At 42.8% G+C, this 17,464-nt stretch overlaps 1 protein-coding gene across 3 annotated transcripts in view; it reads left to right on the forward strand.

Moving 5' to 3' along the window:
* The first annotated feature begins 3,270 nt into the window (after positions 1-3,270).
* Positions 3,271-17,464, forward strand: part of RTN3 (reticulon 3) — a 61,400-nt gene continuing 47,206 nt past the window's right edge. The window contains exon 1 of one of the 3 annotated variants that reach the window (XM_014844961.3): positions 3,271-3,749. In XM_014844961.3, the coding sequence (XP_014700447.2) occupies positions 3,605-3,749 (145 nt within the window). In that variant the 5' untranslated portion in view covers positions 3,271-3,604. The remainder of the gene's footprint in view (positions 3,750-17,464) is intronic. The other 2 variants (XM_070488057.1, XM_014844960.3) reach the window with 2 other exon arrangements.

Below are 17,464 nucleotides of genomic sequence, written 5' to 3' on the forward strand. Positions count from 1 at the left end.
TCGAATCCTGGGCGCGGACATGGCACTGCTCATCGAGCCACGCTGAGGCAGCGTCCCACATGCCACAACTAGAAGGACCCACAACGAAGAATATACAACTATGAACCGGGGGGCTTTGGGGAGAAAAAGGAAAAAAATAAAATCTTGAAAGAAAAAAAGATCGCTAGAATTTCCTGTTAAGGAAAGGAAGCAACATGCCTAACAGCGTGTACAGCATGTTATCATTTGTGTTAAAAAGGTGGATGAGGACATAGATTTGCTATATTCAACTTCGCACTTGCCACAAAAAGCTCCTAACAGTAGTTACCCATGTGTGTGTAGAGGGGGAGACCAGTGGGTGGAGAGGGGTTAGTGATAGAAGAAACCTTTATAGTCTATAGACTTTTGAATATATACGTTTATGAACATGTATACATGATGTGAATATATCCCCCCCAATTTTTTTTTTCTCCTTTTTACATAGTTGTATATTCTTCGTTGTGGGTCCTTCTAGTTGTGGCATGCGGGACGCTGCCTCAGCATGGTTTGATGAGCAGTGCCATGTCCGTGCCCAGGATTCGAACCAACGAAACACTGGGCCGCCTGCAGCAGAGTGCACAAACTTAACCACTGGGCCACGGGGCCAGCCCCCCAAAAAAATTTTTTTTATTAAAATATATAAATTTTTTCTAAAAGTCAAGAAAAAAAATGGGGTAATGGGATGGCCTAGAAGCTGAGGTGGGAAATTAGCCGTGTAAATACCAGTCCTATAAGGACAAGGACAAGGAAGAAGAGGCCTAGCTCAGTGCCTCAGCAGTAAAAATTGCTCAGCAGAACTCCCGAGAAACGGCTGTGCTCCACTGAACATTTAAAAAATCCCATCAGAGCCCTTCCTTGCCTGAAAACTTTTACTGAATCCCCATTAGCCTTAAGACAAAGCCTTGGTGCTTTATGCTATATATTACTGCTTCTCTACACTCTGGCCCCAAACTATCTTCCCCATTTACCTCCCCCTTGTCCCACTTCACGCCCTTGGCTCTAGCCAACCTGGGCTAACCACATCCAAAACACCTTACACACGGCCACACTTCTGAGCCTCCAGCCACCACAGAGGGCTATGCAATCTACGTGTTGTGCTAAGGCAGCCTGGGGAGGGGAGGAGCAAGAGGGGATCAAATCTAGGCCACATTCTGCTAGCCAAGCTGGCAGTAAAGTGTATCATGGGCCAGGCTGGGAGCAAGGGGTGTTTTTTCGTGACTAGTTTGCCCAGAGAGAGGTCTTATTGTATACTTGCACAAAAGCAGCCTTGCATTTGCTGCACGTCATTCCCCCTGCCTTTATGACCTCCTTACCCCTCCAAACTCCTATCTGACTTTGAGCTTCTTCGCAAAACCTCCCCAAGCCTCTATAACTCCAGAGAGATTCCCTTCTCTCCTAAATTCATCCAATTCACTTGCCATCTAATCAAAGCATTATTGTTTTGTCTTGTTTGGGGTTGTTTTTGGTTGCTATTTCATTTGCAATTTTTAAACTTTACGTGAGTATATTCTAAGCCCCAACTAGCTTGTAGGCTCATTGAAGACAGGACAAACATATGTTTTGGATCTCTCCAGATTTTCCAGGATAGTGTCAAACACACAGCAGGTGATCAGTAAATATTTGTGGAACAAATCGCATACACAAAGAACATCCCAGTCAAGAGTCAGTCTCAGGGAAGTTTGCTCATACAGCAAGAGAGAGCAGGAAAGAAAGGCAGCTTCAGAAATTAGGCCAAGCACAAAGACCTCTTATGTAAAAAATCTGAAGGGTCAGAAAAGACCACCAAGACCACATCGCCATGTCTTGATTTTTAGCTTCTTTTCTCTGCTTCTACATATCATGGAAATGGGCTTCCTTTCCAGCCAGGGTCTCTAGATTCAGCAATTGCTGTCAGGGTTAGAGACTCGCATCCTTCATTTCCTTATCCAGCACCTAATAATGTAAATTTTTAAAATTTATGCATTTATCAGAATGAGTAGATAACTGGCTTGGTTATCAGATTGGCTTGTATTTCCCTTTGCCATCTAAAGGACAGACTGCGGCATTATCACCTGATTTTGTAAGTGCCAGAATAAGATATTTGCCACCAAGTTATTTTGGGAAATATTCTGCTGTGCATTTTTTCAGAGCATTGCAATGGCCAAGAGTTTTTTTCCTGTCTGGGCTTTACCTGACCTTAAAAACTGTCAAAGGCAAATGTAGCCCACTGCCTGTTCTAGAAGATTTCCAGTGGCCAGATCTCTTTTCCTCTCTGGCCACCTGGCTGGCTAACTTCTCCTTCATGAGGCTGCATCTTACAGGATCTGCTGATTCTGCAATTGTCCTTTGGGTCATCAATTGCTTCTTTAGCAATAACAAAACCTACGGCCTTCATTTTTATTATTTCCAGGCTATGTTCCCTTTTATAAGAATTATGCACATTTCAAATATTTTGACTGATGTAAAGAGAAGGCTTTGAATTTCTCAAGCCAACCAAAGAGAAGCCAAAAAATGAACAAAATTCAGGATAGGCAAATTAATAGTTTTCAAATACATTTTATGCTAAGGACCCCTTTTAGGCTACGAATGAAATTCAATTATGTGTATCTTATGTCATATTCTCAATTTTTAATACCTCATTTTACCATCCCCCATAACCACAGCAGGATGTTATCTCCTGGCTTTTCTCATTAGCTCGGCTTTTTTTCCTTCAAGATATGTCTTCTTTCCCTGATAGTCTATTCAAAGGAAAAGACAACCTTAAGACCCATGGTGGACCCCTCTTTGGGAATAGGAACGCGGTAAGAATATGAAGCAGGTTCTGCAGCTGCATTGCAATGTGACTGGAATGAATAATAGCTTTTCATTCTGTACAGTATCTTTCTCCACCTACCAAACGGAAGACCGTGCCGTCTCTGCCTCATGGTGATGAGATACTACGACACATCCAGAAAAATTCATGCAGCACCTTGCAGTGGGGGGGTCTCCTCCACATGGGGGTTTTCACTGTTCACGAGTCACAGGCAGAAACGCATCAGAAAAAAGACATCGGCTCTGGAATTTATGGGAGAGAGAGTCTCCAGCTAATGGAAGCAAAAAGAAACTTCTACCGTTAAAACACATCATCTGCCGACCCTAAAACATTCACAGGAGTCGTGAGGAAACGTTAACCCGCAGGCCCCCCTCCCGCTTCGGCCGCAGTGGTGGGCGTGACCTGGTGCTTGGGCCACGCCCCGTGCGTCTGGTCCCCGAGGGGCGCGGCCCACCGCCGCCGCTGGCGCGGGCGCTGCGTGACGCCCGCTCTGCCCCGCCTCCCCTGCAGGAGCGCGGAGGGACAGTTCTTGCGCCTGCGCCCTGCGTCTCTGGGCGCCTCGACGCGGCCGCCCCCGCCCCCGCCGCCCGCCCGAGGCCCCTTTGTGCGCCTGCGCGCTCGCTCTCCCGCCCTCTCTCTGCGCTCGGCTGAGTCGGTCAGTCTGTCGGAGTCCGTCCTCGGAGCAGGAGGTGTGAAGCGACTTCGGAGAGCCTGCTGGCCGATTATCTTCTTTACCCTCCCTCTCTCCCGCCCCGCGTCTCTCTTCACCCCTCTCCCGCTCCTGCTCGCGCAGCCATGGCGGAGCCGTCGGCGGCCACCCAGTCCCCGTCCGTCTCCTCGTCGTCCTCCGGGGCCGAGCCCTCCGCGGCCGGCGGCGGCGGCGGGAGCCAGGGAGCCTGCCCCGCCCTGGGGGCGAAGAGCTGCGGCTCCTCCTGTGCGGGTGAGGCGCCCTCGGGGGGTCGGGGGAGGCTGCAGCCCCGGGCACGGGCGGCTGGAACCCGGGCTCCGGGCGGGGGGAGCGTGAGGTCGTGCAGGCGGTGAGGGAATAACGGGGTGTGCGGAAAACTGGTGGGGGCGGGGAGAGAGTCTGGAGGGTGGGCATCCGCGCCGAGCCCCGGCAGGTGGGGAAACACGGCAGTACGGGGGAGCCGTGCGCTGAACCGGGCGATTTAGTGGAGGATTAGGGAGATTGAGAGGATTGGGGCGGATTGGTCGTGGGAGAAACGGTTAGTTAGATTTTGAGCCGGGTGGTGGAAGGGTTGCGCTGCAGGTTTGCAGACAGGTGTCGACATAATCAGACCTTGCATGGTAGGCTTCCAAAAATATACATATTTTTCTGGCTGCCCTGGGGGAGGATGAGGAAGTTTAATGGAAACATTGTAGGCGTTTTCTATACTGTTTTTATCTGCCTTGAATTGGTTGAGGCTAGACTCCCTAACTGCCCGATTTTTCTGAGGCTCCTGGGTAGAAGGAGGCGTGATGAGAATAGCTCGAGGGAGATTTGGGAGGGAGCTCCTGCTGGTTCAAGATGGATCCGTGGCTGCCTCTGCAACACAGTCTGCTCTTCCCTGGCGCGGCGTGGGGGTGGGGACATGCAATCAGTTGCTTATATTCTAGAAGGTAATAAATAGAGTCACGCCAAGCCATCAACGTATTTTGATTCCATGTTTCCTGTGATCTGTTATTGATCGCAGTATAACAAAAGGGGGTGTTTACCGCAGAAAGGGGGGAGGGGGAGACAATTCAGACAAAGGGGCTGGTTGAACCCCCTTCTCCTCCCATCTCTGAAAGCCTAGGAGGGAAGCTGCGACCGCTTTTCGTTTCCATTGTATCCGCGGCTGCCTGCCGGTGGGATCTGGCTGGCACGCTCCCCTCGTGCGGAGATCTGCAGTGCAGATGCCTTATTGAGGGGGAAAAAAATGCACCACGAGCAAGTGGTGGCTCTTAAAGGAACTCAGGCTTTGAAGAAGGGGGGAAAAAGGCTTTTTATCAAAAGAAGGGCCATAAAACTAGTAGAATACAGATAATTTTGCCCTCTGGTTATCTTCCTTAAAGGATTTTGAGAGGTTTTAAAATGCTTTATTGTCTCCTCTGCCAGAAGCTTGGGTTGATCGTTCTAGAGGACATACAATTTCTGATCTCAGCTTTAAATATACTCCCTATGTGTTTTTCGAACTGTACCTTTCCACATAAGAGCTGTTGGATTTTCCAGTGTGGTTATGGCCATTTCAGTAGAAACAGTGTTAGAGGAAGCTTCTGCGAGGTCAAGATTAGCTGGCCAGATAGAAGAATGAGGCAGCAAATTTAGAACCCGTGTTCCCTTTGAACCACCAGCGTTTCTCCTCCAAATTTTTGTGTTCTGGGCAAAGGTCCAGATGAACAGCAGCTTCCCTATAACTTAGCAACTCAGTGTTTTGACTTTATAATCATTTGTCATTGCGAACTGGTCAGTTGTTGGCTCTCCTGTGCATACTTTTTGATTTTTCTTGATTTTAAGTTTTTTATTAACCTGAAAAATAAGCTAGATTGATGCTCTATCCTAAACTCTTATCCATTACAAATGTATGTATGTTAATGTCTAAAAAGCATTAATACAGTTTTGGTGGGCTCACTGCAAGATCCTCATTCGTCAGGTCACTACTTGAAAAGTTTAGCTTAAGAGAATGCAATGTATGGTCATCATTTCATTGCAGAAGCTCTTCCTCCTTGCGGAATGTTTTCTCCATCTCTCAGAGGAAATGTCTCAGGCTTCTGCACCATGAAAATAAGATGAAACTTACTATTCCAAAATTTAACTCATTTAAAACAGATGCTAAAAAAAAATCTACCTTGGGGGCTGGCCCAGTGGCGCAGCGGTTAAGTGCACACGTTCCGCTTTGGTGGCCCGGGGTTTGCTGGTTCGGATCCCGGGTATGGACGTGGCACCGCTTGGCAAGCCACGCTGTGGTAGGCATCCCACATATAAAGTAGAAGAAGATGGGCATGGATGTTAGCTCAGGGCCGGTCTTCCTCAGCAAAAAGAGGAGGATTGGCAGCAGATGTTAGGTCAGGGTTGATCTTCCTCAAAAATAAATAAATAAAATTAATTTAAAGAAATCTACCTTGATTGTTTAAAAAACTGCAAGTGTACATATCAACCTTCAGCTTTATATTCTTTCACCGATCTCCTCTTGGCTTTAGAGACTTTCAAAAAGTTAAAGAAGAGTAAGTGGTCGTTTGGCGTACTGCAGGAAACAATTCAGTCCTGACTGACTTGTTCGGTAACAAATTTTAGAAATACTCCTTCCTACCCAAAGGTGGAGAATGAGCTATGGTCCGCTGCCTCGGGTACTAGTGCAGCCAGGAATGTAATATGTTTGGAGAAGAGAAAGGAGGTCAGGGGCCAGGATTGGATTCCCAGATTTCGGCCTTTGAAGGAAACCAGAGATTTCAAAGGCAGAAATTTGAGGTTGAGATAAAAGACACTTAAATATTTAGTGTTGTTTTCAGGATGAAGGTTGCCTTCGTTACACGTCAAGTGTGGATACATGTCTAATGGTTTACGAATACCTGAACTTTAAAACTGCTTTAATAGTTGACTGGTTATAGCCTTTGAAATCTTATAACTTGTTGGAGACTGCTCTCTATTATTGCCATGAAACTCGTGATGCCAAAATAAAGCTGCATTTCTAATATCTGTCTGTGGAAATTAGCCCAAAGCAAAAACAGCTTGAACAATTAAAAAGCAATGTTTTTGCTTTAAATATTTCTTTCCTCACTCATGAAACCTAGTTGTTTTGTTACTTTTTATGGCATCATTTTCACACTTTGTTCTAAAATGTCAATTAAATGTGAGTATGTAATTTGTATTTTCCATCTTAACCCTTAAATAAAAAGGAATTTGACCACCTGTTCAACACTGACATGATCTGTGTTATGTTCATGTCAGATTATCAGTGACAGTATGACATGGTGATAAACACACAGACTTGAGCCCCAGAGCCACCTAAATTTCAGTCCTGACACTGTCTCTTATTAATTACATGACCTTGTGCAAATCCTGAGCCTCAGTGATGTGACCTAGACGAATTGGCTTTGCACCCTTAAATCCTAACTTTTATTCAATGACACTACCTAATATTTGATACATCTGTCTGCATGTTACAAACTATTTGCACAGTTACAAAATAGCAATTGAATTACGTGATAAATCATACTCTTCCTCACAATAAGGGAACATCTTATATCTTTTTCTTCTTTCTAAAAGTGAGTCCATTGTTTCAGCTTTTGAACCCCTCACCTTAATTTAGTCTTAACAGCTGCCACCCGTTTGACTCAGTTTGTCTGTTAAAGCTGTGGGCCGGGGAGCCAAGATGTTTTGTAGATGATTTGGCATAATATCAATATGCTTAAATATTTTCTGCAGCATTCTGACCATAATAAGTGTAGTTATGACACATTATGAAACTCCTGTCAGTGGAAGCAAGAGGGCAGGAGACAGCAGGAGTGGTCGTGTCAGTATGGTTTACAAATGCCTGTTGACTTTGATGGTTTTTATTCCCCAGGAATAAAAGGTTTCTTTTAATGCTGTTTTCTTTTAGAGTCAAATTCACAAATAATTAAGCACTCTGATGAAACAAACCGGTCTACGTATATTTAACAGGCAGACCTTAGCCCTAAATTGAAATCTCTAGGAGATTGTTTATGAAGTTGCTGATAAGAGCATCAGTGTTTCTGTTTTAATTATTTTAGAGATGGTCTGAAAACAAAACTAATATTTCTGCTTTTGCTGTATTCTCCAGTGAGGAATTTATGTATTCTTCCTGATATCGGATTCACCTGTCTAATCCTGTGCGTGTTTCAGGCGCTTGTAAATGATCCTGGATAGTGAAGGAATTGGTGACGTGTCGTTGAAGGGAAAAGGGAGAGTTAAGGTTTCCGGTTTTATTTGAGCCAAGAGGTTGTTTGTTCTGTAGAAAGGCACTTCTCTTTAGACTAGCCGTAATCTTAGAATTTACCCATTTTGTAATTCTGAGGCTGGAAATAAATGATTCGCTATGCATATTTGTTCTGTGTACTTATCTTATAGTTTGTGTTCAACTTTATCGTTAATGATGATTTTGTACCTGCCTCCTAAACTGTATAGGCTGGTCAGAAATTATAATAATAAATTTCGTAGTAAAACCTTTTAGATAAAAATTACCAAATTGATATTATGTTCATATAAGTAACTCGTTCAGGAGTTCCCCAGGAAACTGACTTACCTTTTATTCTGTTCATTTATAACAGCTGTTAATTCTAGAATTATTTTGGATCATTCAATATGTTATAGATGTGTTGAATATGCTAGATAAGTTTGGCTATAATCAGTATTTCTTGTGATTGCATCATTGAAGTCCCTTACTACATATCTGTGACTTACATAAGACTTGTTACTCTGCGATATTGCAATTTCAGAGAGAATCCGTTTAAACTGTATTGGATTTTTGTTTCTATTTTACATTATTGGGGGGAAATAGTCAGCAGGTAGCCCACTCTTGTGATGGCCTTTTTAAATTTCAAAGAAATATTCTTACCCACTTTCTCCAGTCAGCTGTAAGCACGTGATCGTAACCTAACCAGGAGGGACACGTGAGCTTTTTGGCAGTTCCTCATTGGCAGCTTGCCCCTGAGCATATGTTGAAGGGTATTCTGGAAAGTGTTCTTCGCAAAACTAATACAGGGCCCCTTTTGTCCTGTTACCTGAAAGCTTTTCAGCAGTGAGCCTTGTCTTCATGTTCCATAGGAGGGAGAAATATTTTCTTTTTATATCTTACATTTGTGTCTTGCTTTATGGTTTAAGTTGTACCCATACATTAACTGAATTCAGCAGATGCTTGAGCATATGTTAAAGCTTTTTGTTAGGTGCTGTGGGAGTTAGGAAGGTAAAAAAACAGATCATCCCTCTAGAGGCTGTATTCGGTAGGAGAAAGACTTGTCTTATGTTTATCTGCGAGGTAGGTAGTGATATAAACTTCATTTTACAGATGAGGAATGAGACTCAGAGAGATTAAATTATATACCCAAAGGTTTGTGGCTGTGAAGTTAAGGGTAAAATACAACTAAGGGATTGAGGGCCCAATTTAGTTCTCTTTCAAATAATACATAGTGCCTCACTTTAAAATTTGAAAAAACCTGTGATAAAAATGACTTAGTCATCCTCTTGAATTCAGTTATCAGTTTAACTTTAAAACCTTAATTTCTGGTCCCGTGGTTCCTAAGCCAGGGGGCTTTTTTTTTTTTTTTTTTTTGAGGAAGATTAGCCCTGAGCTAACTACTGCCAATCCTCCTCTTTTTTTGCTGAGGAAGACTGCCCTGAGCTAGCATCCATGCCCATCTTCCTCTCCTTTATACGTGGGATGCCTACCACAGCATGGCTTTTGCCAAGCGGTGCCATGTCCACACCCAGGATCCGAGCCAGCGAACCCCGGGCCGCCGAGAAGCAGAACGTGCGAACTTAACCCCTGTGCCACCTGGTCAGGTCAACTCTCTCCTTCTTGAAATAGCTTTTTCATTTGTCTTCCATGATATCACGTAGACTTGTACTGGCTACTCCTCTGTCTCCTTTGCTTGTTCTTTTTTTTTTTTTTTCCAATTGCGATACAATTCACATAATATCAAAGGCACCATTTTAAAGTGGTTTTTAGTATATACACAAGGTTGTGCAGCCATCCTCACTATCTAATTCCAGAACATGTTCATCACCCCTGCCCACCCAAAAAACCCCATACCTGTTACCAGTCACTCTCCGTTCCTCCCTCTCCCCATTTCTTGGCAACCACTAATCTACCTTCTGACTCTAGGGATTTCCTTATTTGGGGAGTTTCATGTTGCCAATTCTTTTATATCTCCCCAGCTTCTAAAATTTAGAGTGCTGTACAACTCACTTCTCAGAACTTTTCTCAGTCTGTGTTCGTTGGGCTCATTTAAGATACCCTTCTTGTGGTTTGAAATGCCATGTATAAATTGAAGACTTCCAAATCTTTTATCTTCTGCCTCCATGTCTAATAGGCATCTCTAACTTACTATGTCTAAAGCTAAGCACCTGATGTTTATTTTTAAATCTGTCCTTCTCACTGTCGTCTCCATGTTAGTAATTGGCCATTCTGGCCATCTTTTGCCCAAATCACAAAGCTTAGGGTCTTCCTTGATGCCTCTGTTTCCTTCGTATGTCTATGAGCAAATCCTGTTGATTCTACCTTCAGAATATATCCAGTGTCTGACCAATTTTCTCAGCCTCCACTGCCCCCACCGTGGTCCAGGCTACTATCACAGCTCTCCTGGGTTATTGCATTTGCCTCCTAACTGGTCTCCGTACTTTCTCCCTTGCTTCTCTTCGGTCTCTTCTCTGCACAGCAGCTGGTATAAGCCTGTGAGAAATGTGAGTTGGATCATGTCCCTCATGGGCAAACACTGCAGTGGTTTCCCATCACGCTCGCAGTAACGTCCGTAGAAGGCTCTTGAAGCCCTGTAGGATCTGGCCAGCCTCCCCCTTGCTCACCCAGCTTCAGCCACACTGACCACCTTGCCGTTTTTCGTGGCAGAATACCCCTCTACCTCCGAGTCTTGTTTCCTGTTCACTCTGCCTAGAAGGCTCTTCCCTCATATATCCTGGCAGCTCTTCACTCCCTCACCTCCTTTAGCTCTTTGCCTTACCACCTTATATAAATTGCACAAGAAAAAGAACACTTTTTAGGCCTCCCCTGCTTTGTTTTTCTTACCACTTGTCATAATCTATCTTACTGTATTTGACGTATTTATTTTATTGTCTATCTTCCACACTAGAATATAGGTTCCATCAGAGTGGAGATTTTTGCTGTTTCTTCTCCATGTCTAATGCCCGGACAGAACCTGGCACAAAGCACGCTCTCAGCTATTTTTGAATCAGAGCAGAGACCTTATTGTTTTTGTTCAGCAGCTAAAACTAGTTCTTGGCTCTTAATAGGTGTTGAGTAAATGTTTCTGGAATGAATGAATGGATGGAGAAACTCTTCCCAGAAAAACATAGATATGAACAAAGTATTGCATATACTTTCACAGGGTTCATGAGCTGTGAAATCCGTTTTGATTAAGAACATTTGTTTGTTTGTTTAAGACTTTATTTTCCCTTTTTCTCCCCAAAGCCCCCCGGTACATAGTTGTATATTTTAGTTGTCGGTCCTTCCAGTTGTGGCATGTGGAACACCACCTCAGCATGGCCTGATGAGCGGTGCCATGGCCGTGTCAGGATTCGAACTGGTGAGACCTTGGGCCGCCGAAGCGGAGCGCATGAACCCAACCACTCGGTCTCAGGGCTGGCCCAGAACATTTGTTGGGGTTTTTTTTGTTTTTTTTTTTAAAGATTTTATTTTTTTCCTTTTTCTCCCCAAAGCCCCCCAGTACATAGTTGTATATTCTTCGCTGTGGATCCTCCTAGTTGTGGCATGCGGGATGCTGCCTCAGCGTGGCTTGATAAGCAGTGCCATGTCCGCGCTCAGGATTCGAACCAACGAAACACTGGGCCGCCTGCAGCGGAGCACGTGAACTTAACCACTCGGCCACAGGGCCAGCCCCAGAACATTTGGTTTTTGGAAATCGAATTATAGTAATCCTCTCTTATTCGAGGGGAATATACATTCCAAGACCCCCAGTGGATGCCTGAAACTGCAGTAGTACTGAGCCCTGTATGCACTGTGTTTTTTTGTATGCATGCATACCTATCATAAAGTCTAATGTATAAATTAAGCCCAGGAATAGAATATCTGAATTTCCAGCATCACTGCTTTTGCACTTAGGGGCCATTATTAAGTAAAATAAGGGTTACTGGAACACAAGCACTGCGATGTGCCACCATCGGTCTGGTAACCAAGAGGCTCCCAGGCTGGCAGGCAGATAGCGGACGCAGCGTGGATGTAGATATGCTGGACAAAGGGATGATTCACTTTCCAGGCGAGATGGCACGAGATTTCTTCACACTATTCAGAACAGCATGCAATAAAATTTATGAATTGTTTATTTCTGGAGTTTTCCATTTAATATTGTCAGACAGTGGTTGACCGCAGGTAACTGAAACCACAGATAACGGGGGGCTATCCATTTAGGTGCTGAGGAGAGTGTTTTCATGTAAGCCCAGAAAACTCTAGCTGTAATAAATATACCTTGTATTTAAGATTAGCTTCTTTTACTATCTTTTCTTTTAGACTCTGGATATTTCCTACTAATGACTTTAATCCAGAAACGTGTCTTTTTATAACCACTTAAATGCCACATTTTGGTGTTTTAGAAAGAGACTCCCAGTAAGGACTCAATGGTAGGCTAGTCTCATGTGTCAGAATATTTAAATATGTTAAAATAAGTTTAATTTCCATTTTATTCCTGACAAATCTGAGGTTTTGATTTGATACATCTTGACCATAATTTGGAGAAGGGTAAGACGTTCCTAAAGGTAAATGTAGTGCTATTTTAGAAGTTGCATTTTTAAAATATTTGTAACCAATTTCCTCTTTACACAGTCTATTTTCTTTCTGTCACTCAGACTTTGTAATTTTGTTTCTTTTGCAACAGGAATTATGCTTGTTCTTCCTCTTAGATTGCATGTACGTTTGCTCCATAAATGTACAAAGAAAGCTTTCAGCCTCTTTTTTAGTGTTGCAATAGAAGAGTAAGCTTCTTGATAACAGGCACCATCTTGACTTATGCTGGAGGCAACTACTGCTTAGTAACTACTGCATTAGTAGGACTAATGTCCAGTTGCTTTTCAGAGTCTTTTTTTGAAATAACAGTTTAAAAATCTCTTACAGTCTGGTTTTCACCAAACGTTTATTAAGCCTCTGTGATGTTCAGGCCTCCATATTCCATGCCTTCTCCTATATGCTGGTCATCGGGCTCTCTGCCTTATGAAAGATACAGGGACCTGTAAGATGGTCCTTAACCCTAAGATGCTTCCAGTTAGGTTGGAATTTATTTCCAACAGCAAATAAATTGGATTTTTTTAGCTAGATAGTAGATCTTATCTAGACTTATTGGTTCCAGAGGACCAAATCCTTACTAATTGTTCTGTTCTTACAGTAATGTTAATTCTAAGTATTTAAAAATCAACCTGCTGATTTACATAGCTTCTCCGCACTCCTTAAGTATGGGAAGTGCTTAGTGACTTGCTTCCAAAGAGTGCAGTGTGAAAGGGAGGGGAGAGGAGCCTGGCAAACTCCCTCAGCCAGGGGATCAAGGTTCACGTCAGTAGTGATGTCACGTTGATGTGGTATGAACTGCTGGTGTGATCGGACAGGGATGGCCCTTCACCTAACTGGTAACCTTCCCCAGGACCTGTAACTCCAGGCCAAGCATGAGAAAAACATCACACGAACCCAAATTGAGGGACATGCTATGAAATAACTGACAGTACTCCTCAAAACTCGAAATCATCAAAAGCAAGGATAAATCTGAGAAATTGTCATAGTCCAAAAGAGGCTAAGGAGATAAGATGACAGAATGTGGTGTGGTATCCTGAGTTGGTGCGCTCTTGGAACAAGAAAAGGGCCCTAGGGTAAAATTAATGAAATCCGAATGAGGAATGGGGCTTAGTTACTAGTAATGCACCGATATTAGTTCATTAGTTGTGACAAATGTACCACCATACTGATGTAGCACGTTCACAGTGGAAGAAACTGAGTGCTGGATGTAAGGCAACACTGTATTGTCTTTGCACCTTTTCTGTAAATCTGAAATTATTCTAAAATGTTTAAATTCTAAGTGTTAAATATAACATGTTCCAAATATATGTTAAATATAACAATATTCTAAACATTAAAAAAAAGAAGAAGAAGAAGAAAGCCTTAATCGTGAAGCAGAAATTGCTTTGGGAGATGCAAGGAGGTCCCCTTTCACTCCTTCCACTCAGTATTACAGCAGAGGTCCTAGCCAGCACAAAAAGATGAGAAAAAGAAAGAAATGATAGAAAGTTTGGTGGGGAGTCAATCTGCCTGTCCCCGGAGCTCTGATGGTGGAGGGGGCATTCACTGGCTCAGTTTAGCAGCTTCTGAGATGGTATGAATTGCCATCAAGAATTGTGGTCACAAGAAAGACTGGAAAATGGCCACTGTTTTTGTGGCCCAGCTATAAAGCAAAAAGGAAATGGTAGATGATATAAAATCATTTGTTTTAATAGTAGAGAGAGTATTAGGAAAGATTTTTAAAAGAGCTCACGCATTTCTAATTTTCATTGTTAATTGATAAAATTTCAAACACTTTTCCTTATGTACTGGACGGTTTTTTTTAATAGTGTATAGAAGCTAGCACAAAGGAAAAGCTTGGGGGTTAGATATAGAAGTCTTCTACAGAGTTCCTGAAGGTAACTTGCTTCTCTGTCTAAAAATATAGCCTGTATTCTGCTGGTAGTGAAAGACAGTTATCACCGAAATGAATAATTCATTGAAACAGAATTTTTATTGGGGCTTAGAAAATTCAAACATTTAGATTTATTTGGTATAGTTTCCCCCTGATGTACATCAAAACTTGAATCTCTTGTCCAGTCCAAAGCTTCTCCTCTCTTTCCCTCCCCTCAACAACACGTCTAGCACAGGCTTGACCCAAATTTGAAACCTACATTTGTGGACCTTTTTGCTATTTTTCCTCCTTGTTTTTCAACTTTTCACCCACTCAATATGCTGCTGAAGAGAGGGGTTTGGTAAGGGGACAGGGTCTTCTCTTACTAGTATTACGGAGTTTTAAAATAGGAACTTGACTAGTAGATTTTCAGGTAAGGAGCACATGCAGTAGGTTTCAGACCAGCCGGATGAGGACAGGTGATCTGACTGGCAGATAGAGTGATGTAGAAGGCAGGCACAGCGATTCAGGAAGAGTTCAGGTTTAAATCTTGATTCTGACACTTTTACGTAAAAGCTTCAGTTTTTTGTCTTAAGTGCAGTTGTGAGGATTTGTTTTAATATGCATATTTAAAGGCTTGGCTCCCCATGTCTATCACAGTTAGATTTTCAGGCCTCAGTAAGTAAACAGAAGCCCTGTTCGCAAAGAGGCATGATTTTTTTTTTTGTAGCTTTGACAGTTTGTTGCAGCTTAAAGTATTATGAGGATTGAAAATCCAGCGGTGTGAAGACTAATAAGATTACTCACCAAACAGTTTTATTGAAAGACCTGCTAGGGATCCTGCTTTAAGTGTCCTCTTTCCCCTCTCAGGTAGCTGACCCATTTCATGTAGGTGGGGGCAATAGGTACGTGTTAGAATTGTGAGAAAAATGCATGTTCATAATAGAAAATTTAGGAAAACCAAAATATAAAGAAAATTAAAAATCAGGCAGTAATATTAGCTAGTTAATATTTTCATGTATATCCTTTCATTTTGTAACAAAAATAAGCTCTTTTTTGAAATAAGTAATACATGTTCGTTATTTTCAAAAACTCAAACACAGAAAAGCAAAAAAAAATTTTAATTCCCATAACCCCTCCTCTACTCAGTAAATAGCATTGTCCCTGTTTCTTCTCACATGAATTTGTATTTTTTTACCAAAATAGGATCACATTATTTAAATCATCTTGGTAATGTTCTTTTTTATTCAGTGTACTATCAGTATCAATAAATTGTCATCTACAACACAATTTTTAATGAATGGTATCCTGTTGTAGGGATATCCCAAAACTTACTTAACCAGTCCCTGATAGAGCTTATTAAGTTTCCTTAAAAGAAAAATCCTGTTTGTGATAAGCGATCCTATCACTGCATATTTGGACAGATGACTGCTTATTTATTGAAATTACATTTTCAGAGGATCCACTTGTGCTGTTTTATCCCTTATCTTCCAGCAACTTTCTGGGCTTTGTTCCTGCAAATATTACTTCTTTTTTCTGTGTCTTCAGACTTTTTCCTTCTACTTGCTCCTTCCTTTCTCCTGCAATGCTTGAATCACTTTCCATTCCTGAAAATCTTTCCCCGGCTCTGCCTCTCCCTCCAGCTGCCGCCCACTTGTTAGCCCTTCCCTTTACACCCATTCTTCCCATACTTGCTGTCAGTACTTTTTAAACTTCGTTCATTCCTCTGTCTCCAGTGTCTGCCCCACCCCAGCTATAGGGTCATCAATCCCAAAGTATTTGATTCCTTAATTTCAGTGACCCATTTCAAAGTCTGGACCACTCATGGGCTTTTGACTCTTGACCGTTCTCCACAGCGTTCTCCAAGTGACGCCATTTTCTCCTCTGTTGACTGCTTTCTGTCTCCTTCGCTGGTTCTTCTTCCATGTCTTCTTTACATATTGGTCTGTCTCAAGATTCCGTTGTGAAACCTCTGATGCTCCCCAGGCAGATTCCGGTGCTGACAGTGCTCACCCACGTGTTAACTCCCAGGTGTTTGTCTGTAGCCCTTGCCTCTCTCCTGAGCCGTCCATATTGGTAAACAGTTTCCACTTTAGATATGCCTTGGACAGCTTACTTTTTAGAGAAAGTTAATATAAGGAATTCCTCCTCCTTTGTTCGTACCCCACCCAGTGGCATTTCGTTTAGTCCTTCAGTGCTTTGACTTCTCCAGCATCCAGATGAGTCCAAGTCCTCTCCATTCTTCTTGTCGAATCTAGCCCCTCATTCCCATCCGCACTGCCTTAGTTCAGGCCCTCATGTCATGCCAAGATTATTCAGTAGCTTTCCAGTTAAGTCCATGCTCTGCCCTGCTGCCAGAGTTCTTTTTAAAACACGTGATATTGTCCCTCCTTTACCTTAAAACTTTCAGTGATTCCTCATTGCGCACAGAATATAATAGAATTTCCTTGCATGACGCTTGCAGCCATTTGGAATCTGGCCAGTGGTTCCTCCTCTCCAGAATGCCTTGCCCTGCCTGTTCACCTGATGAACACCCTTTAAGACCAAGTTTACCATCTCGGCTGCAGTTTACAGCAGTGACTGCCTCCGCTGCATTCCCACAACTGGTTTTACTGGCCTGTATTTCTTTTTTTTTTTTAAAGGAAGATTAGCCCTGAGCCAACTACTGCCGATCTTCCTCTTTTTGCTGAGGAAGACCGGCCCTGAGCTAACATCCATGCCTATCTTCCTCTACTTCATACGTGGGACGCCTGCCACAGCATGGTGTGCCAAGCAGTGCTGTGTCCGCACCTGGGATCTGAACCGGGGACCCCAAGCCACGGAGAAGCGGAACGTGGGCACTTAGCCGCTGCGCTACCGGGCCGGCCCCTGGCCTGTATTTCTTTTTCAGTTACTGGTGGGCACAGCTGTCATCTCTGTATTAGCAGTGCAAATACAGTGCCTGGAACTAGTTAATAGCTAATCAAACTAGATAGTGTTTGATTTAATTAAAGGCATTTGAGAATTAAGGTTGCCATTCTCGAGTTCAGTTGCCTATAACATAAATACAGCCTGTGAATGTAGTGTGGTTTTGTGAGTTAGAAGACTTCACGCAATATTGTTGCAAAACTCTTATTGGTTGTCTGTGTTCTGTACCAGAATAGTTGCTGTGCATAAAAATTTACGATGTTGGGAAACAACTTGGGGAAACTTTAGAAGGTTTTGTTTTTCATGTGCTGTTTTTATTAACTTTTTTCCATTTTTACTGGAAAGATAATTTATATTCTTGGTTTATTTGATTGATTTTTTTTTTTTTGAAAGGACCAAGGGCTGTAGTGAAAAGCAAATCACCCTCCC

This window comes from Equus asinus, chromosome 17 (genome assembly GCF_041296235.1).
Source record: "Equus asinus isolate D_3611 breed Donkey chromosome 17, EquAss-T2T_v2, whole genome shotgun sequence".
Classification (NCBI taxonomy): Eukaryota; Metazoa; Chordata; class Mammalia; order Perissodactyla; family Equidae; genus Equus; species Equus asinus.